The sequence below is a fragment of the Scardinius erythrophthalmus genome (genome assembly GCF_964197995.2).
Source record: "Scardinius erythrophthalmus genome assembly, chromosome: 1".
Taxonomy (NCBI): domain Eukaryota; kingdom Metazoa; phylum Chordata; class Actinopteri; order Cypriniformes; family Leuciscidae; genus Scardinius; species Scardinius erythrophthalmus.
In genome coordinates, this window is record NC_138221.1 from 57605948 (window position 1) to 57631157 (window position 25210).

The 25210-nt window shown below is 36.5% G+C and overlaps 1 protein-coding gene across 3 annotated transcripts in view; it reads right to left on the bottom strand.

Annotated features, from left to right (window-relative positions):
* The window catches only part of tbcd (tubulin folding cofactor D), a 63300-nt gene that overhangs the window by 17905 nt on the left and 20185 nt on the right, over positions 1-25210 (bottom strand). For 2 of the 3 annotated variants that reach the window (XM_081371787.1, XM_081371785.1), the window contains exons 15-32: positions 18023-18080; positions 17695-17724; positions 16583-16668; positions 13818-13898; positions 13670-13743; positions 12366-12483; positions 12229-12289; positions 12113-12135; positions 11979-12010; positions 7682-7744; positions 7460-7536; positions 7295-7376; positions 6739-6857; positions 6560-6651; positions 6238-6378; positions 5052-5135; positions 4803-4961; positions 3653-3791 (exon numbers count right to left, since the gene is read on the bottom strand). In XM_081371787.1, coding sequence (XP_081227913.1) covers positions 3653-3791; positions 4803-4961; positions 5052-5135; positions 6238-6378; positions 6560-6651; positions 6739-6857; positions 7295-7376; positions 7460-7536; positions 7682-7744; positions 11979-12010; positions 12113-12135; positions 12229-12289; positions 12366-12483; positions 13670-13743; positions 13818-13898; positions 16583-16668; positions 17695-17724; positions 18023-18080 — 1519 coding nt within the window. Of the gene's footprint in view, positions 1-3652; positions 3792-4802; positions 4962-5051; positions 5136-6237; positions 6379-6559; positions 6652-6738; positions 6858-7294; positions 7377-7459; positions 7537-7681; positions 7745-11978; positions 12011-12112; positions 12136-12208; positions 12290-12365; positions 12484-13669; positions 13744-13817; positions 13899-16582; positions 16669-17694; positions 17725-18022; positions 18081-25210 lie in introns of all 3 variants that reach the window. The other variant, XM_081371786.1, reaches the window with a different exon arrangement.

A 25210-nucleotide genomic window follows, 5' to 3' on the forward strand; every position in this document is an offset into this window, starting at 1 on the left:
ATGTATACTTTATGACGTAATTTTTTGATTTGATCAAGAACGCAAACCAATGCCAAAGCTGTTTGTTTATAGTAGCTAGTTAGTTCGATGCTATTTTGTGTGTATAAGACAAACGTGTACAAACTTCAAAAAATTATCGCAACAGCAAACTTCAGCTGCTGTTATCACATGTACACCTAAAGAAAACGACAAACTGAGTAAACTAAGCTTTGTGAATAGTTAAACGGTTGTTCATTCTATCAATAAAACAATATCTTAAAAAAACGGTATTACTCAGTCATGTATTCAGTTATATTAAATGTTTAATCAGGGGGAAAGCGTATCTCAAAAGCTAACAAACAGCAGTAGCATTTTCAAGTAACAGCGTGTGGAAATTCTTTGAGAGAATAATAATAAAATAAAATAAATTACCATTCAGAAACGTTTAGTAAGAGCCGTGTTTGCGGAGGTTCTGCTTGACTCTCTTCATCACCGCTCTCTGGGTCTGATTCTGGCTCAAACTGATGAGGCAATATTGACACCATTACATTTGACCGGAGCACATGCAACTGTCGCCCGTAAAGGTAATGGGCGTGAAGATTCCGGACGCAGTTTAGCCAATTACAACACACCGGCCGAACTAACCAATCTGAGCTCATTGCCTCTTTCTGAGGGAGTGGTTTCATAGAATCAGGAAGTCAACCGGTCGTTCAAATGACAGAGGAGGAAGCGGCTTACAATAAAGGTGAAATTTATGAAAAATAAGGCGTTTTTTAACAAACGAAACACGAAGACATGTTATATTGCAGCCCATAAACACAATCAAGCAAAGAAAAAAGGCAGTAAACCACCCCTTTAAATTAACTTTAACATAGTAAAGTATTAATGGTAACACTTTACAAAAAGGTCTAATTTATTACCATTATATAATGCATTAACTAACATGAACTAACAATGATCAACACATTTTTATTAGCCTTTGTTAATGTTAGTTAAAGGAGTAGTTCACTTTAAAATGAAAATTCTGTCATCATATACTCACCCTCATGTTGTTTCAAACCTGTATGAATTTCTTTCTTCTGCTGAACATAAAGGAAGATATTTAGAAGAATATCAGTAACCAGACAGTTTCTGGGTCCCATTGACTTCCATAGTATATTTTTTTCCTACTATGGAAGTCATTGAGACCAGAAACTGTCTGGTTACTGATATTCTTCTAAATATCTTCCTTTATGTTCAGCAGAAGAAAGAAATTCATACAGGTTTGAAACAACATGAGGGTGAGTATATGATGACAGAATTTTCATTTTAAAGTGAACTACTCCTTTAATACAATGCTAATGTTAGTTTACAGCGCCTTAACTACACAACTGTGTATTAACAGACACAAGTTTTGAACTTAATGTATTAGTAATGTTAAGGTTTTCAATTAGCAAGAATAATAAATGCTGTAGAAGAATTTTTCATTGTTCACTAATGTAGTTAACCCCCTGAGGTCGACGGTATCGCCGGCGATACCAGCTCGCTTTTTTTTTATCAGTGTAAAAGAAACTCATGAATACTCTGTTGACTTTGATTTTCCATAGGAGTTCTATACATCAATCGATTCTGTTAAATGTGTATTATTTTTGTGTATACTCACAATAAAAACATAGTGTTGTGCTTTTCGACAAATAAAGAAAAATAAACACGAAGCGAGTTCTGCCTTCTCTCTGTCCGTGTAGTCCATTCTGAAACGCGTCCGAAAATGAACCATAACTCAGTGAATACTTCTCACACATACACGTGATATATGTCTTTATGCAGCTTGAAATCTCTTCTTTTAAATGAAGTAATTTATATAAAAAACAAATATTCTCATCTTGTGAAATCTGTATTAAAAGAGAGCGATTCCAGTCGACCTAATTAGAGCTAATTCAAATGTAATGTGACTCCGCCCACGGAGAGCGCGCGCTATTCAAACGCAAATGGCTGAGGTAATCCGCGCAATCCTGTGAACGCCCCCTGTATCAGCTCGAGAAAACCAAAACACAAGTTTATTCAGAACATTACTTGTTTACACCGTCTTGCAGCGCTGTGAGGAATAATGAGGAATACGAGGAATAGGAGCTGAGGAATACTAGTAAGTTTTTCCTTCTCGGGTTTCTGTTTATTGACGAATGATCGGCATGCGCTCTGTTTTTTCTCCATTATGGACGCGAGCTCTAAAAAAAAACACTAAAAGACTTTCAAACTTTCACAGAGACCTCAAAACAAAAAGTACAAATCCTTTCTTTAAAACGAATTTCGTTTTGTATCAATTGTATCTTAATTTTAATAATTTTTTCATTAACAACTTTCCTGGATTTAAAGTAAATAAGCCTATCGTCAACGAATAATGATGTTTTAGCAAACTGTATTGCTATACTGAGATGAGTAAAAATCGACTGAAATATGTTGAAATAAAATGTTGGCTATTTGTATAAGCAACGTAAACTGCAAATTAACATTTATATGCCCTAATATTTCATGAAAACAACTTTACAGTCAGGCGAAATATGAAAGACAACATTTTGTTTAGTAGATTTGGGTACAGTTTTTACTGTAGAATATACTGCCTCGTCAAATAAGCTTTTGTTTAGCAATTTCTATATATAAAATAGCCTAATATTTTTGTCAAAAATAAAGTCATCAACTAAGATGTTAGCTGTTCCAATGTTGGCTATTTTCAAAGTAATGAATACATAGATAAAATGTAGGCCTATAATCTTTCTCTTTTTTTACAAAGAAAGAGTACACTTGAAATATTGTTGAAATTGTAATTATTGTTTTTTATTACCTTTTTAATAAAATAGCACAACATATGTACAAGATAGATGTAAGCAAAATCTTAAATGGTCAATATAAGTCTTCTTCTAAATATCTTTTGTCCAAGCATTGTGGCTCAGCCAGTTTCACACCTGTGTGAATGGCTCATCATTATACAGAGTCATTATGCAGAGTGGGTGGTAATTCAGGTGAAAACCACTCCTCGTTCACGCCTCCTCGCATATTGGCTTTCCAAGCAAAACCTGTTTTACATCAATTTAAATCAATGTATGGTTTTATTTGAACGATAAAGCAAGACTATTTTCACATAATTTTGAAGAAAAAACTATAGGCGACGACATCCATTGGTCAAAAGTCTTATTGACACATATTTACTGTGTTTTGTGGCCTTATTTCAGAAATTTTAGTTTTTAGTTTTTTCAATATCCACGCATAAACATTATTCTCTCAAAAATTAAAACATGTACATACACGTGGCTCACATATTATGGTAGCCCTGTTTGTGCTTTATAGAGTGAATTTACACCTTTGCCATTAATATGTTTATAAGCAACTGAAAAAAGCACAAATGTCAGGGCATGTCAGAACATCTCAAGGGCCCAGAAAACCGCTCAGACTCCAGAGGGTTAACTAATGTTAAAAATTATAACCTCATTGTAAAGTGTCACCTTATTAATCTACAGAACTAAATTGATGTTTGAAAGCATGACTGAAAAAAATATTTTTTATACTGCGTTTTAACCTTTAGAAAGGTTAAAATCCCCTGTTTTTTTTTAAACAAATTATACTCAGCCGCCTCTCAAGGGAAAAAGAGGCGGCTGAGGGTGAATTGTGTTTTAATGGTTGTGTTTATGTGGTGACCTACTGTAGATTCGGTGAGGCCACCCACAGACACGGAAAGGCCCAGGAGTGTGTGGTACTGGTACTGAGGCAGACGCAGCAGCTGCGTGATGTGAGGAAAGGCCTGTGCCGCGGCGTTCCAGTTGAGGGAGTTTACCGCCTCTCTAGGGTACATGTAAAAAAAAAAACATCAGAGGTCAGAGATAAACATAAATGAAGCATTTGGGATGGGACTTTTTATTGAGCTTCAGCTAAAATTGTAAACAACGAAAATAAAAAGATCTGCTTTCCAGAAACTGCAATGCAAAAGTGCACCTCCCAGATTTAATGCCTGACACATCCGTTGCATGCAAACAAAGAGGTGTAGGTAGAAAACTAAGCCAGTATCGAGGCCAAAAAAAAAAAAAAAAACATTTATTTTTGATGAACCAATAATTGAACGCCATGTCGAGCAATATCTTAAGGCAGACAAGTTTCAGAGTTTTTTCTACAATCAGAGAGAATACATTTAATGAAAACCGACAGTTTGAGCCAAAGTCATGGAGAACCAAGATTTAAAGCCCTTATTTCTACTTTAAACTAGCATTATTTTTCCATAGTTCAATGTAGTGTTTGTAATGTGTAAAACTGTGTAAAACTGCACAAAACGGTGATTGAGAATTGCAACGTCAAATTTTTAGTGAGTGCACCCTCGTGCTTTTGTGGATGCATCAAGTGTAAACCATGTTTTGATCAGATCGGTTTAATTTGTTTGCTACATTCCCGAAAAGTAGGTTTTAACCAAAATACAATATGGTGGAAAAATTTTAATGACGGAAATGAAATCGGAGAGACGAACGGTCTAGGAGTTATGAGCTATTTAGCATTTTTCTTCACTGTAGCACCCCCTATGGGCCGATCAGGGTGGCGCTTTGCACCTGAGTAGCGGGGAATAGTACTACCATTTGGCCAAGTTTCAAGTCTCTAGACCTTACGGTTTTGTCTGCACGATCAGCTTAGCGAAGAAAAATTATGATAATAATAATAAATATAGCTGCAAGCAGCAATTATCAGGGTTCAAGTGTTTTCGTACAAATCTTTCGTAAAAAACACAAATATGGCGATCTGTGAGCAAGCAGTAGGTCTGTTTGTAAAACTGGACTATATTAACGTTTCCGAGCACGTGTGTCACTCACGGAGGGAAGATGCTCAATAGCTCCTCCCGGTGGGGAATGTGTGGTACTGCGGGCTCCGTGCTATGGAGCAGACGCAGGAAAACGGTGCCGGCATGGGCTCGGTAGCGGTCGATCTTCTCTGCTGCCTGCTGGGCCAGGCAACACATCATGCGCTGAACACTACAGAAAATGAGAAAAATATCTGTGAGCAGTCTGCAATGTGCACTTGGTTAGCTGTGTTTAGGTTAAGTGAGACTGATAGTGCCTCACAGGTCAGACGAGAGGAGCTCTGGAGCAGACGCCACCACCAGCAGGGTCACGTCCATGAGACTGCTCATAGCTGCCGCCCTCACCCTGAAACAGAACGAGCGCAAAAAATCTGAGCTACACTGTGACTGTCAGAGAACTGCAAACACCCATGAGATGCTTCAAATATTTGTTGATGCTTTGTTAGTCATGAAGGCATTATGACAAATGTTGATTGTTCACATTTTTAACTTCACGTTGAGTTTTTGCTATCCCTGGAGGCACCAGTGGGGATTTTGAGGAATGCAGGCCGGGGATAGCGGAGCACAATACATATGTTCAGCGTTATATAAAAGACAATATAGTGTAGAATAGCAATGGCTGCCAGTTTTAAGTTTAAGTTCCGGTCAAATTAAGTAACATTTAAAATTGGTTAAATTAAGTGAAAGCGACATTTTTTTATTTAAAAGCTAAATTAATTACATTAATATACCAGGGCTATACATAATTATTTACATTAAATGACAAATAATGAGTCAAATAAAGTTATTTATATTTGATTTTTTTATAGACAATTTTTTTGTACTTTTTCTATAATAATAGTTATTTTTTATTTTATTAAATTACAAAAATAAAACAATAAATAGCGTAGTAATACAATACTGCTGTACTGTAAAATAAAATATTTGAATAAATAATAATAATACGTTATTATTCGAATATTTTTATTTCACTAATAATTAAACAGACCAATACATAAATGTATTACTATATTACGTTACGTATTACATTTTTTTAATAATAATAATAATAATAATAATAATAATAATAATAATAATAGTTGTTATTATCATTAAAATATTTTTATTTCACCAAATTATAATAATTTAACAAAACAACAAAGACATGTATTACTATAGTAATACTATTGTACTGTAAAATAAAAGTAGAATTTAAATAAATAATACATTTATTTTATAGAGCAACAATAAAATTACAAGACTAATAGCTCACAATAACTGTCTTAATTTCTTTGCTTGTAAACGTTAAACCATAGAACTTTTATTTTTGGCAGAAAACCGCAGGGAGATGAAGTCCATGTGGAGCATTTACTGTGACCCAAGGCAGTACCTTTATTTTGAGGTTTGAATACCACGACAGCACTGTTGCACTTGTATACTGTGCAACACAAGGCAGCATGTGAACTTACCAGGCCCCTACATCCCCTCTGCTGTCCGTGCTGTAGTCATTCATACAGCCCAGCAAGGCTTCATACACAGGCCTTATGTTGCCCTCACACAGGACGCGGTCCGGGCTTCCTTGTGCACACACTCCTACAGCTACACACACCCTGAGAAGACAAGAAAGCACAGGACACATGGACATGCAATGCAAGACGGGACAAAGCAGTGAAACTAGACATGAATTTCAGGTCCTGCAGGAAGGAGCAGGCGTTGACCAAGCTGGCTCACGCTAAGCTCTGGCAGACTGGTTCTTCAAGCGCAGAGGAGACAGGAGAAGGTGTTACTCACTGAGACATGGCTGTGGCCGCATCCCTCCTGGCTTCAGTTCGACTCTCCTGTTTCTGAGCAACTCTGCAGGCAGCCTGGAGCCCAGGCAAGATCTGTGGAACACGTAAGAGTATGCGTACTCAGCCTAATGGCTCAGATTCACACTTGAGCTGAAAACAAGAGGCGTTATGAGGTGTGACCTGCTGTAGTTTGCCATGGATCATGAACGGAGGCAGTGAGCCCAAGGCGAGAGCGCAGCCACAGCGTGTCAGAACCTCGGGACTCTCCAGGGCTGACAGGTATTGACTAACCAACTGATCTGTATGGCAACAAATGGATGTAAACAAACAATAAATAGACAAAAGTATGTGGACACACAATAACCACACCAACAAGTACTCGTTCAACATTTAACTCTTTCCACGCCCTTGACGAGATTTTCCGTCATGTATGACACAACAACTTTCCCGCCATTTACACGTTTTTCTGGCAATCTGTGACATCACTGTTATACGGTAATGGTAGGGGGCGCTATTACAGATCTTCTGAAATACTAAAGCGTCTCCGGATCCAAAAACTAGCGAGGAAGATGATCTGCGTAAACCAGGAGTGGATAGAAGCATTGCTTACACACAAGTAAGCTAATGAAATGTCGACCCAGGAAAAGGTATATGACATTGGTGGGGAAAGAGTTAATATATATATATCATAATAACCACAACCTGCTATTGTGTTGAATGAATTAGTTTCCTGTACCTTGCATTTTCAGGTCGGCTACCCCGGGTTGAACCTGATAACACTGCTGACACAACGCTGCCAATGCTGAGACCGCGGCATCCTACAGAAAACACATTATATTCTCATAACGACCACATTCGGTACAGTTGTAAGACCCTCTGGGTGTTGAGGTTGGGCCTGTACCTGTATACCCCGTCTGGCACCGCTGGAGAACAGGTGAAGGTTCTTCAAGCTGTCGTCTATTAGCCATTGCCAACCAGCTGAAAGAAATCAGAATACACATTAACTCACAATCACAAACAAGTCGACAACATTACAAATCCATCGAACAATTACTCCTCTGTGAGACATTTGTAGTCAAACATATTTAAATAATGCAGTTGTAAATAGGTGTGGTTGACTCACTGATAACTGGGTCATCTTTAAAAGGCATCTTGGAGAGAGAGAGCTTTTCAATGAGGCCACAGACTGAAAAAAAAAAAAAAAGACGACAAAGGAAAAGGGTGTAAAAAAAACCTTTTTAAAGTAACTGGGCCATCTGCAATGTCTTAAACTTCTATTTCCTGAACTATTAATCACAGATTCCTAAGATATGGGAAAAAACACATCCCTCAACTTTATGTGCCATTAGTTTTTGGCAGCATTTCCACTCTGAATCAAATGACTTTTTCCAATGAATTATATTTAACATTTAACTTGATTTTATCTTTAATTTAATCAAAAACTCATGCACATCCCCTTCAACCGCCTGTCATCATACCAGAATTTGGTTGATTTTTTAAAGAAACAATGTACCGATATGAAAATTGAAAACTCAAATAACTCTCTGATAACCCTCAGAAAATATTTGAAAGCTGATAACCGATATATTGACCAATAAATCTAAATCCAAAAAATAAATAAAAAATCTAATTACAAAACAACTCTCACCATTAAATCCATGTCCAAAGCACACAATTATAATGGTGTTCTCATTAGAATTGTATGTAGCCTACATGACAGCAATTCAAAACCATCAAGGCGAACAGTGTGCATCAGAAGTGTCTCAGCTGAAGGAAACAATCCATTATTTATCGGACAAATTTTCTCATTGGCCGATACCAATATGGTGGCCGACATACAACCTGTGCATCCCTAGTGCTTGCCCATGCAAAAAAAAACAAAAAAAAAACAAGGTACAACTTTCTTGATTCCAAATTGGTAAGATGTTTAATTAATTTGTCAGATAGCATTATAAGAACACTAGCTGCACTAAAATTATGCATTAAGTGACTTTATGCTGAATTGGAAATTCTGTAACAACTACAAGTCTAGCTGACACTCTATTAAAGCAACAGTAAAGCACTTTTCCTCTTCCCACTTTTCCTCAACCCCTACAGGTTGGAAGCGAATTTGTCCATTACAAATAATTTCGCCTACCACAGCCTACCGTCGCACACACACTATTTGTTTATCCAGCACCGGCTTTGGAAATAAAGATGTCCACAGACAAGGTAGAGTATGTTGCATGATTTTATGAAAGTAAGATGTATTGCGACATCAGAAACGGCTATTTTTTATATAGGCTCCACCAATCGGCTGTAGTAATGCTTTGCCGTAAAGCAAGTCAAATTTTTAGTTTCTTATGTCTCATTCGAACTACAGATCAGCAACCCTATCTGGCAAACTTGCATAGTGCGGTTATAGCCGATAGAGCAGGGGTGGGCAAACTTTTTGGCTCAAGGGCCACACTGGGTTTTAAAATTTGACAGAGGGCCAGCCCAGTATCAGATTATGAAACACAATCTCATGAAAGTGCGTATCTATACCACGAATTTTATTTCTCGTGCCATTATACGGCAAAAAGGTTTTTTTTTTTTTTTTTTTTTTTGCGTGAATATGCTACGCACTGTAAACCCCTTGGTTAGGATTAGGGGTGTGGAGTGCGTGCCTATTTCATGCCATAAAGTGCGTATCATATGCACGCGAAATTTGCGTATCATAAGCACTACAAATACAATTCGTGGTATTCGCACTTTCATGAGATCGGGCTGAGCAAACAGACATTTTTGTGGCAACGTCTGCGCGAAATTCAACATCTGAGAGACGATATTCTGACAATACATTTTTTTATGTTAGATATCCCCCATTTAGCATGTTATGTCTTGAATGTTAATTTTTAATTAGTCAGATGTTAGATAGCCTATACTTTTTAAATATTGTTTATTCGTATTATTATTTAATGGGCCTAACAGTAAATTAGAAACAAAATACCTGCAAGTGTACACTTAGAAGAGTAAAAATGACAGGTTTCGTTAATTTACCTTTATCAAAACTGCATGGCAATTTGCACTTCCAAAAGTCATACATTTGTGAAAAAAAAAAAAACGAAATAAACGAATACAAATTTATTTTAAGAATAATAAATTAAAACATAAAAAGCAAAGGCAGATCAGAACATTTAATGAAAAAAAAAAAAAAACGGGTTCTGTAGCACTACATGGCAGACACGAGCGTAGTCGAAAGCCGGGCGATAAAGGTCGATAAACGGAATCAGTCAGGATACATCCACAAATCCAGAGGAGCTAAATAACTAATATTTAAAATAACTAAAACTAAATAGCAGACAAATCAAAGGAAAAACTAAGGTGTGCAAGTGGTTACCAAACATTTTTTTCTCTGTGAGCTTCCAAAAAAGGAAAACCAGTCTATGCGCTTAAGTCGCTGTCTGTTTGGTTTCCATGGTGACGCGTCATTGCTTGTTACGTGACGCACCGCAGCCACAACAGCGCTGAATGAATGATGATCAGCTTTTATGTCATTTTTCCTTTTTTACATTTGTTAGCTATGGCATGCATGCAATATCTGATATTCCGATTGTCAAATATATGCAACGCAATATATAAGGCAAAGTATTGCAAGAAAAAATGTAAAATTAATGCGATCTTAAGACAATTTTTTAAATACTCGGCGGGCCGGATTAAACAGCCTAACGGGCCGTATGTGGCCCGCGGGCCGTAGTTTGCCCACCCCTGCGATAGAGGGTCGCAAAGCGAATGCAGAAGTGCCGTTCACCCTGTTACGAGTTGATTAATCACTGAAACGATTTTGGAAACATTATTTTAAGGTACAAAATAATCTTTGGGGTTGCTTTAAATGAAGGTAACAGACCGCTCCATCTTGAGACAGATTTTTTTAAAATAAAGCAATAAGCTCCAAGAAGCCGTGGTTTACAGTGAATTCAGAACAGCTAAGAGGCGTTGTTAGACACGACGTGGAGCGGAGTGCCTGAAAGCCCCGTTAGCTGTTCTAAATTCACTGTAAATCACAGCTCCACTGGGATTATTGCTTTTATAAAACTTTTTTTTTTTCACATACCCATCAAGGTTTCATAAAATAAACATACAGACACAAAAATGTAATGCTATTAATAAAAAAATATTATTCTCCCACCAAGCAATGTAGTTCTTCAGAAGCGGAACCCTTGCCAAGCAACACACAGACGCTGCAACACATAAGCTGTGTTCATAACCGTCCTCTATACCCTCATTCACTTTTCCCTACATTACTCCCATTTTATAGTCCATTTGAAGGAGTGATTGACAACGAGCGCAGGAAGGGCTGCCGCTTTTGCATCGTTTGTGCTTCTTGTTTAATAATCAACTTAGCAAACTGGCAGCTCCAGTAGTAAGATGAAAAGATAAACTGGCCTAAACCTTAATTAAACAACACAATAATCGATTAAAAATGAATTTATACCTGTATGATATTACGCTGTACCCACATTGGACCAGCGGACCAACACTGGACCATCTTCTGGCGAGATGCGGGAATTCATTCGACGAGACCCTCACAATACATTATGGATATTCTCAAGCCGTTGAGCGCACATCGGTTGTCCACTTGTTATTGGGGTGCATTATGGGATTGAATGAGTGCACTCGATAACATCCAGTATGGTTTTGGACACCACTACAAATGGCTGTCCTCTAAAATAGAGTGATATTTTAGGGTATATGGGGCGATTCTGGACACAGCCCACAGAAGCAGTGGCGCAGTAATACTGATGTTATGCGGTCACAGGTGTGTGTTTGTAGAGTAATTTAAAACAGCTTCGAAAACAGCTCAACCAGTCATAATCAAGGACCAGAACTATCCATTTTATAATAAATAATTAAAACATGCAGCACTTAATACAAAGTGAATCCAAGTGCTGAACACCTGTCAAGCCTTTCATTACTGAAAATGAGCGTGTGCTTTTTATGATTATTATGATAATCTGTAGGCGGCGCATAAAGATGATCTTTAAGGTGTTTTTCATTGAGTTGATCAGAGGTCTTCATCAAAACCACCATATAATCGGATAACACGGACATCTGTAATTTTCTTCTAAAGAAAATGTTCTGGTGGTTTGCTAGGGGATTTTTGTACTAGCCCAAGTCAAAAGAGCCCACCCTAAGTCTTATTGATATTCTGGTTCCTATATGGCGTAGGTCCCGCCTTCCACCACTTCCTGCCAGAGCAAAATTATAAGTGGTCCACACCTCTCCTTAATTTGAGGTATTATTCATGTCTGTATCAGAAAGCTAAAGATTTGTTCAAACCACTAACCAGTAGTATGAGCTATAGTAGTAATGAGGCTTTATGTCACACACACTTACATATTCGTTTATAATTTCAATAGGTGAAGCACAATCAATTCTACAGAAATATTATTTCTTACCAGCTGGTCTCATTAGCTCTCCACCAAATCCCCTAGGGTTAAAACAAAACATCAGTTACACGCTATAAGAAAAAATAAGTGCCCCTGAAAAGCTTTGATGTCAATTATTGCCAGGTTATGAAGCAAGTGCTTACCTGTACTGTTTTCTGTCAGAGAGCTAAAGTGAACAAACACACGGAGGATCAGTTGCAAAAAAAATGCTTTTTGTTTTTTATTTCACGAAATAACACAAGAGACTAATTCTGCAGACCTTTTGATGAATGTCTTTAAGGCCTTCAATGGTGTCAGAGGACAGGATGTCAGTCACTGACCTACAAGGATACAAATGCATTACATAAAATAAAGTTATGGTTAGGCAAAGCTGTAATAAATAAAAGCGGGTGTAACCTATTGTTCTGGGAGGCCAGCTCATAGAGAGCATGAGTGATCTCAGCGCAGGCCAGGATAGCGCCGTGACGGCGGTGTAAATCCATCCCTGTCGCCATGGGCAGCAGCTGGGGTAAAACTGAAATCAAAAATAAAGGTAAGACGGCACAACATTTTAGGCATCTGTGTAGAGGTGAAAAAGCTGTGTTGAAGGATTGGGTTTGCTGTATGTGTACAGACGAAAACTATGGCGAAAAATGTTCGTCATCAAGCTTTATTCCCATGACTAAGACGAGACGACACCAAGGTCATTAAACAATAACCGACTATAGCAGCAAGCCTGTTGATATAGTCAGTGTTACGTGGTGTTTTGATTTTTTATAGCAATAAAACTCATTTAGTTCAGTTAGAGAACAGTCGCTACAATTAAAAACTAAACATGTCTGGTCATTTCAGCGTGAGCCGAACGAGAGTCGTGGCACAGATCAGCAGCAGGAGTAACATTTCATTTATCACACGACGAGAGTGAGGCGAGCTCAGCTGACTGACAAGACGATGGCGGAAGATTTGGTTTCAAAGCAAAATGTAAAAGCACCTATTTGGCAATATTTTGGATTAAACCCAAAGCTAATAGGGAAACTGTTGTGTTTTTCATTATGAATAATAATGAACCCACCAATTAAGCAATTGCCTTCCCCGAATTGCCGCTAATTCGAAAAGTAAAATGAGTGTCCACTGGTGCGGAGCAGAGTGAGCATTTCCAGTTCATTCCTATGAAAGCTGAGCTTCACGCTGCGCTGGCTCAACTTCCATAGAGATTAATTGAAAACGCTTTCTCAGTGATGAACTATAATAAATCCAAACATGGATCTCGCATATGTTGTTTGCGATTGTGGTTGCTGAATTTTCTGTTGTTTTGATTGAATTATTGGAATTACTATCAGGAATTTCACTGTTTTAATTTTTGAGATACATTTCGTGTTTACCAGTTTTCATAATGTAGAGAGTGTGTTAATTTATATGATAAATAGCCCATAATAAATCAGAAACTAAAATGAGGAAAATTAAACCATGACATTCCCTTGATGCTTACAGGGGAAAGTGCAAAAATTCTGATGACAAGTAAATATAAATTTAGCAAATGACTACAATCGTTGCGATTATGATCTTGGGAAAACTAATCGTTATTATCAGTTTAACCATTATGCATTCAACTAAAACTTGACTAAACAAAAACAGGACAATTTTGACAAAATGAAAAAACTGAAAAGTACATAAGACTAAATGAAAAAATGAATAGCTGACAAAATGAACATTATTCTCACCTGTGTTGGCCATGTATTCAGGAGCCTGGGCAGTTAGATTGTGCAGTGCTTTCGTGGCCAGCTCTCTGATCACCCTAATAAATGCGAATACAGCTTTAGTTAAAATTATAAAACCAAAAAATCCAATTGAAACAGTACAATTACTTACCCGTCCCAGTGATTGATTTTCATAGCCACCAAGTGGTCAATTAAAGGTTTGGTGTATTCCTCAAAACCAGCGATGTAGACACTGAAAAAAATCATAAATTAGTTTTACACAGCCATTTCTGACTGTTAGTATTCAAGAGGCGAATTTTGCTACTGTACTTAAGGCCGCATATGTAAATGATAAGGATTATGATTTGTTCATATGCATGTGGGTATGGATGCAGACGGTCATATGCTAGGGAATTTTTGAGGCTCAAATTAGCTTGAGCTGAGAAATCAACCCGACCAAAAACCGTCTCGAGCTCTTGATGAAGCCTCGATTACCTCTCTAACTGATAAAATGTATCAGTTTGAGGAAAAATCATAGCTTATATGCATTTGTATGTGTGTGTGTGTGCAACGACAGCTACTCCACAAAATGAACTTGTCAATCCTTCTTGATGAATGAAGCTATGTAGAACAAACGGGTGACTTGCATGTACACATTTTGGAATGTTTTGAAAAGAAATTGAATCGAACAAGAAAATAAGTCCCAAAACAAAAGATCTTTACAGTAGGTGTGAGAAGACCTTTAGCATGCTTATTGTTCTGATGTCAAGAGTTTCTGAATGGCCCAGTTTTACTGTTTTAAAGCATATGTTTACTAAAAAGGTTTGTCCAGACTGCTAGGGGGACTGCTATCATATGTCACCTTTAAGGGTGTGTTCACACTTGTAGTTCGGTTCTCTTGGTTCCTTTGATCCAGACCAAAAAAGAAAATACATTTAGTTCTGGTTCGCTTTGCGTTCACACGGTCATTTTTAACACAGAACCTTAACCTTTGTGTTATGTTGGAATTCTGTGCACTCCCCTTATGGTCCGGGTCAAATTGACCCGCATTGGATTCAATACAATTCCTCAAAAATCACACTATGAAAAACAACAAAGATTCAGGTACAAACTGTAAACTTTTAATATCAACATTTGTCAAATATTCCAAAAAATATATATCTGAAGATATGATTTAATGAAAATGTTTTTTAACCATTTTTTAAAACTGTTTTGCTTTGACAAAATTTGAATATACATTATATTTATATATATTAGAATATATATTTTTTTTTTACTTTTTTTTTTTTTTTTTTGCTTAGAACATCATAACTGAACAATTAATCAATTAATCTGAGCTAATTTTTCCTGCAGTCTATGTCAAAGTCTCAAGATATTTCAGATATCTTGAATATATAAATGAGAGCTTATTTTACTATCTGCGTCTGTCAAAGATTTTCATTTGTAATTTGCAATTAACTCTGAACACCATGATTTAGCTTTTTCAAGTGTGTTTGGTTTGGTTTGGTTTAGAGCACTTTTAGATACACTTACACTTTAGAACTGGAGTTGATGCCCAGTTGATACATAAAATAAATGTTTTTATGTTGTGTCTGTACAGTTGCTTTTGAATAGCCTATGGGGGTCAAATTGACCTGCGAACATCACAAACGTAATAGTAATTTTGTTTGTATATGTCAAAAAAAAACACCAGCATGTTGAAACTTTGCATGCATGTTCATGAAGATAAATGCAAAAAAGTCACAAAATATCAAAAAAAAAAAAAAGATTTAATATTATTTTAGGTAGCTTGAAAAAATAAATGATAGGTCATTTTTACCATCTGTGGCTGACAAAATATTTTTCTGCATTGAAATAAGTGTGGAAAACCTAATTTTTTAGCCTCATAAGGTAGTAAAAAAATAAAATAAAGTATAACCAAGAAATGTTATTATTTTGGGTCCGTACAGTTGCCTTAGAGCGTTAAAATATGCAGGTCAAATTGACCCGCGAACATCACGAAAGGAACAGTAATTTTGTTTGTATATGTCAAAAAACACCAGCATGATGAAACTTTGCATGCATGTTCATGATGATAAATGAGAACGTCACAAAATATCAAGAAAAAAAAACATAGGTTATCCAGTATTTCCAGCAACTATAAAATCTAAACGGGTCAAATTGACCCGCAACATAACACAAGGGTTGAGATACAAAGCAAAAAAGGCGTTTATGATGTATATTTTGCGACAGACCTCGTCGAACATTGGAAACAATGCTGTGTTCTGGGCTAAATGCGCTCGTTGTGTGTGCCTAGCCTAAATATGATGGTTTTTGATGGAACTGACAACTTGTGAAGAGCTTATAAAATGTGTAAAGGAGTCAAAACAGCAGCAGGAATCCCTCCGTCACACACAAACGAAGATCTGCTGCGAGGAGACGTAGTTCTGATGCCTGTACCCAACTGTGATGGGCAACATCGCGACTATGACGAGAAAAACAGGTGTGCTTGTATTGAGAATTCTGTCCTTTTTAGGGTTGCATCTTGTGACATCGTGTCCTTTTTTTGTTGCGTTCATATTTCAGTGGAACTGCACCAGAGTTCGCTGGAAAGCGGACCGAGACCCATCGTTTCAGCGGTAAGACTTGAGTGTGGCTCTTTGCTCCCTAAGGCTAGCATTTTTCACATTGCTTTTTGACTACATTGAGATGACAAAGTCAAATGGTGGCATTTTTCAGAAGGGTGGGACACAAGAAAAGTACAAGACAGCGTAACCACTGCTTCACTCATAGATGCATTCAAAAAATACCGTGATTGTGCTTTGATTAGTCTGATTGTTCTGAGAAATGGGGTGTATGATTGATCTACCTGAGGCATGTACACTGAGGAACAATGGAGCTTAATTAAGCACATCAAAACAGCTCTTAGTCACACATTGTCACCTCCTTACTCCTTACCTAATGGTCAAGTAGCAGTTATTCAGGTTACCGACCGTGAAGTAGTCCGCCGCTGTGACAATGTCTATGCCATGGGGGAAAGTGCCCTGTGGAGACAGGATATCTCAGGGGATCAGATTAGACACACAGACTCGGCAGTAGGGATGGGAATTGATAAGAATTTAACGATTCCGATTCCATTATCGATATTGCTTATCGATCCGATTCCTTATCGATTCTCTTATCGATTCTTATTGGGTGAGGGAATAAGTACAAATTTGTTTGTATTAACTCCCTTTAATATCTGATCAAATTGATCATTATCACATTCATTGATCCGGACAAAAAAATAAATAAAACTGCCATTTATGTGCCATAAAAACTAAAAACACAGACTGAAAACAGTTAAGGAAGAGCTTGTGCCTTTTCGAATATTAACAGTGCTCATTTGTATTAGGCTATTGAGTTACTTAAACAATCTTTGTCAAATAATACACAGGTTTTCTTCACATTTTGAACGTTTTTGTTTCCATTTGTTTAATTTCAAGATCTGATGTGACTTATCCATTGTTGTTTTTACATCTACAAAGCTGGGAGCACTAAATGATATTCAGTCACATTATACACGCTTTTAACATTAAATAAAGCACATAAATAGTACCTGATATTATCATTGCCACACTTTGAGATTGTTGTTCCAGCGCGATGTCGCAGTAAAATAGGATCCGTTTCAAATAGAATTGTTGCGTGTCGCGGCTGGTTAAACTTTGATTAACATGGAAAATGATACTTTTTATTGCGTGTCGCACCGTCGTGTCACATGTAGTTAGGACGCGGTCAGAGCGCTTCTGCCTCGATGCCATGTTTGCTCATAGTGTTTGCTACATTCTGAACCAAAACAACGCAGCACGTGTGTGACGTCGTGTCACATTTGAACGAGCGGAACCGATAAGCGGAATCGTTAAGCAGGCATACTAACGGTTCCAAGGAATCGATTCACTGGGCACCGGTTCTGAAGAAGAACCGGTTCTCGGTTCCCATCCCTACTCGGCAGGCTTCACAGTTGCACTACAAATCAATGCAGGTGTTAATAATGGATCTGAATATGTAAGTGTATTTCTTTTTCGTCGTACCTGTCTGCCCACATTCTCTTGGAAAGCAGCCTAAAAGAAAAGGAAGCAAACATTACATTTTCTAAAATGTCGTATTGTATACAAAAGTGTGTATTTTGTTTCCTTGTTATAATACTTCCTCCTATCCAGATGTTACATTAAGCAAACTCCTTGTCAAAAACGCTCATGCTTTTAAATACTTCAGAAACATTTCCACGGTTACAAAAAAAGGAATGCATATTAGAATTGAATATACACCTTTATGTTCATCTCTAATCTGTATTAGCTTTTTTTTTATTGTGGAATTGTTTTTAAAGCAGCTTTAAAAAGAATTTCAGGATAAACTCACAGACGCGGCCTTTCTGCAGGTGATGTTCCTGTCAAACACAGTTGCGATGACCAGCGCACTGTAAAGGCAGAAACAAATGAAAGATCATAGATAGAATGACATCTATCTATCTATCTATCTATCTATCTATCTATCTATCTATCTATCTATCTATCTTATGACAACTGTTATTATATACAGTATCATGTATCCTATCTCTTGATTTCGTCAGTTTGGCAGCCTGAGGTAACGCACATTTACCGCTTTCACTCAAACGTGTACAGCTCTAAACTTTCACATCTTTCACCCCCAGTGATGAGGCATATTATTAAAAAACAAGTGTGTAGTTCTCATCTCAAAGCTCATCTATCATTTCAGTGCCCCCATAAACCTGTTGCACTCTTTTCCCTTTATTCCACCACTCCTCCTCCTCAATCGAGCTGTGTGAACGTGCCCTCGAGGTATTCCCACCGTCACTCACAGCCTGGGAGAATGAAGTACACAAACATACACAGTACACACGCACAAGCCTAAGGGCTTAACACGGCCGCGCTGGTTTCGATGAACAACTGATAGTGGCCCGGAGCAGCATAAAATGGACAGGGACTGAACATGCATGCAGAGCTAGACACGTCACTGTTATTGTTTTAAAATAACGCCTTACGGAAACCATTGAAAACTTCGGCTTGTGCAATGTGCAGTGCAGTTGTAGTAAGAAATAGTTCTTCCTTACTTTCTTCCTTCCAAAAAAACACAAAAGGAAGAATAATTGTGTTGGTCACACTACAAAAATGCAATTACAGTGAATGGAGACTGAAGCTTTAAAGATTCAAAAAAGACTTAAGAGTTTCATTAATGTGCTTCATACAACTGCTATATTTCAAATCTTTCGAAGCCATATAATACGTTTGTTTGAAGAACAAACCAGAACGACCAGTACAACTTCTTCAAATTTCTCTTTTTGTTCCCCTGAAGAAAGTCATATATATATATTTGGAACAAGATTTAGTTTGAGTAAATAAAGATAGACTTATCATAGGTGAGTGAACTTTTCCTTTAAATTAAGTGTCCCAAAAAAATAAAATGTACATGCTGTGAAAAACAGAGGAGACCATAGATTTACTATTCTTAAGAATCTTTTTTTTTGTAAACTTTTGTATATATACTACAGTTCAAACGTTTGCAGTAGGTACGATTTTAACATGTTTTGTTTTTTCAAAAAATGTTTTGTTGATCAATTTAAAAAAAAATAAGTTTTTAAATGACTTAAAAAAAACAGTAAAAACCGTAACATTGTGAAATATTATTGCAATTGAAAAATAACAGTTTTCTAATGTAATTTATTCCTGTGATGTTTAAGCTGAATTTTCAGCATCATAACTCCAGTCTTCAGTGTCACATGATCCTTCAGAAATCATTCTAATGTGATCATTTAATGCTTTAGAAACATTTATTATTATTATCATCAATGTTGAAAACAGTTCGATCATATTTTTGTGAAAACAGTGATTCTTTTTTTTCACGATTCTTTGAAAGTTCAAAAGATCAGCATTTATTTGTAACAACGTAAACGTCTTTACTGTCACTTTTGATAAATTGAATGCATCCTTGCTAAATGAAATAATGTCTAAATAAAAATCGGACCCCAAACCTTTGTAGGGTAATGTATATATAAAAAAAGAATTGAAAAAAAAAAAATAACAATAGCGTAGTTTCATGCAATGACACAGTTTCTGAAAGCGTCAGTAAGCTCATAAAAAAACAGCCTATGACTGCTGATGAAATTAGAACAGGACTCGACAGGCCTTCAGACTGGGTGCCAAATGGTGACCGAAACCCACGACAACAGACGAAACCTGGCAGCACCGTGGGGGTAGGGAGGAGGGAAGTTGCGGGGAGGGCCAACAAACCGAAGGAGCAATGAAAAAGCACAGTCAGTTACATGCAGGCCCGCACTTGTCCTAAACAGTGAAAGGGGGAGTAGCGGAGCATCTTTCAGCTGTCATTCTCGTAATATCATTATGTTTTTACGGTGACTGAAAGGCTTACTGTTGAACCTTGGGAGGGGAAAAAATGCTTTCTGCTGATGAAACCGTTTCGCTGAGCTGAATCACCACTACATCACCACACAAACCAAACACGGCAGACTTGCTAGAGGAATTAAAGAATACAGTTACACAGCAAACCCCTAACCATAAGTCTGAGTAATAATAGCAAGCACCACAGTTAAAGGAAATGCACAACGTCCTTGTGGGACACCACAGAAAAAAACGTTAACTTTCTGAAAAAGAACCATGAAATAATACTCGCTGTTTGGGCTGTCACGATACCTAATTTAAGTTAAATATCCGGAAACGGCGCATTTCAAGGGCGAGAATCCATAAACCGTATTATTTCAGTTTTATACGGCTGCAACAACTAACCGATAAAATCGATAATAATCAATAACGAAAATCATCGACAACGAATGTCATTATCGATTAGTTAATGCACAATGCAAAAAACTTCGCCAGCCACGTCAAATTACAGCACTGAATAACACATTTCTATGGACAAAAAGCATCTAAAAATAGCGGAGGAAAAGGATTGAGTTGTTGCGGGATTGGTGCGTGATCCAAGCTGCCCGAAACATGAGAATTCTTCATTTTAAGCATCAAGCTAATGCATAAGCGTGATGTTTAACGTGGTTTGCCCTGTCAGGCGTTTTTACAGAGATTGTGCTGTTTAATGTGTGAGATACATTTCCTCAGTGCAAAATTTGCATTTTACGGTTATATCCTTATCTGTAAATGTTACAGATTCACCATTATGAGTATTTCCATTTTGCATGAAGACTTGTCCTGACAGTCTGTGTTAAACTTCAGACTTTACCGAATGAGCGCCGGCACATTAAAGGAGGAGATAATTAATGTACAGCGCAAAAATATTAATTAAGCTGAAATATCTGTTGTTGGATGTTAAATTTAGGTTTAAAAGTCTACACGCAAGTATTTAATGAGAGTAGTAACTGTAAAGGAATAACAGCGTGCAATTGAATATAAATGTTAGACGTTTCTAACATTTACAGGATAAAGAAGTGACAGTAACAGTGTGCATTCCTCTAATGTTAACACTGAGTTTGTGTTTACTGTATATTGTTTTTTAATATCTTCATTTTTAATGCAGAGATTTAAACTGTCCTTTTTTGTTTTATAACTCATATAATGTATAGCATAGATATACAGTGAATATATCTATAAGTTTTCATAGCATTCAGTTGGCACATTTGTTTGAAGGCCAACATTGGGCAGGATGTGGAGTAGTATATAAAAAAAAAAAAAAAACTTTTTATCCGATTATTCGAAGTAATAATCGACCAACTAATCGATTATCAAAATATTCGTTAGTTGCAACCCTGCATAGTGCTATTGTGGAATCATAAAGGTTGTGATTAAATTAAATATATAGATGTGCTGCGGGTTTCTGAGTAAAGCGTGGTGCTTTAATTATACAGTATATATGCGTGCAGGTTGCGCGTTTCTTCCTGCGCCTTATGAGCGGCTCAACTCACAGTAAATGCATGTGCTGTTTGTTTGGTGTTCCAACAACATGCATTTGGGAACACATATAAAGTGCCCTTTGTGTATCATAGCAAAGTGCTGCACTGTTATTTTTATGACCACAATTTTTTTTTGATTACTCACTTAATCGTCTTTTTTTTTTTTTTTTTTTTTTTTTTTTTTTTTTTTTACAGATTATTCGATTACCACAATAGTTGTTAGTGACAGCCCTAAGGGTGTGTTCACACTTGTAGTTCAGTTCTCTTGGTTCTTTCGGTCCAAACCAAAAATGAAACATTTAGTCCTGCTTGCTTAGATGTCATTTTTGACACCGAACCTAAAGCTACAAAACAAAAAGCATAAACGTGAGATCACAACCTTATTTTTTTCTAAGAAAGATCTGACCTTGGTCCAAAAACCATGACATTTCATTTCAGCAATAAGAATACAATGATCAATTACATCTGATGCTCCAGTGAAATAAGTGAAAGAACACCACAAACTAATTTTCTTTCATACGTCAACCACATGGGATCTGTGCAGATTTCCAAAGAATCAACTAGGTCTGCACAGCCTCCACCCCTTGCTTGTCCTTTTATTCAGTATTTAAGCTTTATATAATTTGATAATGCTTTCAGCTACCAATAACAGCACAGTACTCTCAGCATTGGTTAACAAATTTTACCATTATCAAATTCACTCTGCAGATTTTCTCAGAAAATCAGTGTAAAAAAAATCTCATCAGTCATGTGTATCAAGGCATTACTAAATTTTTGAAGAATCTTTAAGCAGGTGTGCAACTGTTGTAGTCCAGATTAGAGCTTTGGCAGAAGTGAAGACTGTCAAGTAATTAGTTTGGTTTCATTGTCACACAAAACAACCATATGACTTCAGAAGACTGTATTGTTGTTGTTGTCCTTTTTGGAGCTTCAACTGTAAAAAAGCCACATGAAGATTCTTCATTTTTTTGGAACTTTGTGTTCTTTTGTTTGTTTTGTTTTTTGCCAAATCAAAGGGAGTGGTACTCATTGGTTAATGGTTCTCATTTCAGGTTTGCATTCCTGTTTGTAATAACATGACGGCGTAGGGTGACATTTTCCTGTAATTTTCTAAATGAAAATGATCTAAAATGTCATCTTTTTGTCAGGTTCATCCAGGGTTCATACACATTTTTTCCTATACATTTTCATCACTTATCCATGACTTTTGAGACAATTATTTATGATCTAATGTTCGATTAAAAGTCTATGTACAATACATATGTAAAATAAGAATACAAATCCATGTTAAAATGTATCATAGCATACCTTAACTAAAATCAATGACTATTAATGGTATTTGTTTTAACAAAAGTTAAGCTGTGAGTGTGCCAGACATTCCTCCATGCAGAGAACATAATGTCACACGAATGAATGCCTGAATGCTAAGCATTGTATTTTGTACAACAGAATAAAGAAACAAATGAAAGTTGTATTCAGGTACAGAAATACTACATTGAATAAACTAAATTAAAAAGAGGAATCCTTAAAATTAAAGTTAAAAATGTAATTCAGTCAAGAGCAGAGTGAATTTCTTTGTCTTTTGTTTGATTAACATTAACCTGTTAAGCTGCAACCCCACTTTTGAAAAATCCCCAGAAATGACATACCCAAACTGAAACAGATACAGTTTATGAACCCTTTGTACTAAAAGCACAAGTATGATCTCATTTGAAAGCTGACACCTGGCAGTTTATTGTAAATGTAGAATTAATTATTGTCATAATGAAAAAAATTGTTATAAATAGCTTCAAAGCTTTGTAAAGTTATTAGAAATTATTTTTTATGAAACATCCTTATGAAAATAAAATTGAAGTTGGCACTGTAGCAATCTAGAAATGCACTACAGCTAAAGCCACATGTCTAAACATTTTATGTTTAAAATCTGAAGATAGTAAGTCCAAAACTCTGTATTTAGTTAAATGTTTTTCAAGACCATGTCAAATTACTTTATTTTGATTTGACACTAAAATGCAACTGATGTTTATTGTCATCTTCTAAGCATCTATCCAGTATATTGTCTCTATTGTTTTGTGGTGCAAACGAGCCCCATTCAGTCTCAGTCTCCCCCTGCACACATTCACATCTCTCCAGCCTGGCTATGGCTCTAAATATGCATTTCTTTTGTCTGCATTATAGTTACTAACGACTGGCTATTCACAGGCTATTCATAGGGTTTCAGTCCCTAATTTCCTTTTCTCAAAGTTCACCTCACATTTTAAACTGTATCAAATGCATTTCTTGAATAAAGAAAAATTTCAGTAAGCATTCAAAAAATCATAAAAAAGTATAACTTCTAGGTGGCAGGTGCACCTAGGGCTAGCTAGCATGTTAGCTTAGCACACCATCAATACACGTCAATTTATGAGATTAAAACCATGTTTGTGCTCCAAACTTACTTTAAAACGCAAGTGAGTATTTTAAATAATCTTCTGTGATCTAATTTGGCTTCAGATAAAAAATCAGACAGAAAATATACTATTGGTATAGGATTCTGCACAATGATAGTCTATATAGATTAGCATTACATTCTAAATATAATCTATTATTATGGAAATACCTGGCATGGCTTGAAAAACACAGGTAACTCAAATATCATTGCAAACATGTTTATTGTCTTCAAAACATCTTTATCTGCATGTTACAGCGATCTCTTGTTAGCTTTGTGTGTATCAGTGACGTCCTGGAATGTCACATGATCATGGCTCTTCTTCATGTTCCATATATGGACTATTATTGTGCATATAGCGCCCTCAGGCTATTGGTATGAATTGAAAACACAGTATCAAAGTATCTAAGCGCTCATAATGATTACATCGACGCATTTGGGTATAAATTCAATAAATATTATTCCTGTCTATAGAAATCTGAGGTAATTCTATGAGAATCTATCAATATTTCTCCAAATATGCACATTTTTGAGCTAAAGCCCTGAAGGACGTTGTTTTGTGTATCGCTGTCATGACGACAGCACAGAGTTTTTTATGAATGAAAGCGGCTGACGCGCATAATTCATATCAAAGGTATCGACTCATTTTTTCATTTCATAACTCCTGACACAAATTAAGAAATAACTGTCGCTATAAGTTTCTCAGAATACAATAGTGGTCAAATACTGAAACTTGAGTCTTATATCTTTTTAATGATGTATAGTTTGTCAAGGTATAACATTAAATCTGATAGTAACTTTGAACTATATATATAAAAAAACACTTCAGTGCACCCGCGCACTGGCAACGGTTAACAGGTTAATGACACAGACGGCAGCAGGATTATTAGGCTCCTGTCACTTTAAGATCGAATGCATGAATCCAGTATATTGTTAGACGTTTTCTTTCTCAACTGTTTACGTTCACTTACCCGACAGTGTTTATGAGGATACTTGCCAAGATGGGCATTCTGACTTAACTTTTGTGTGTATTTGGCCGTTTAAATGCAATAAGCCGCACTTACTATAAGCCTTACTATATATGGGAAACAAACTGTAATAGATTTATATCTAACCGTACATTCCAAAATGACTTTAATTTTAATTTTACTGTAAAATACTGTTTAACAGTTGTTGGAAATAAAAAGGAACAAATCATCTGATAATTTACAGTGAAAAGCCATAAACAGACATTTCCTGTGTG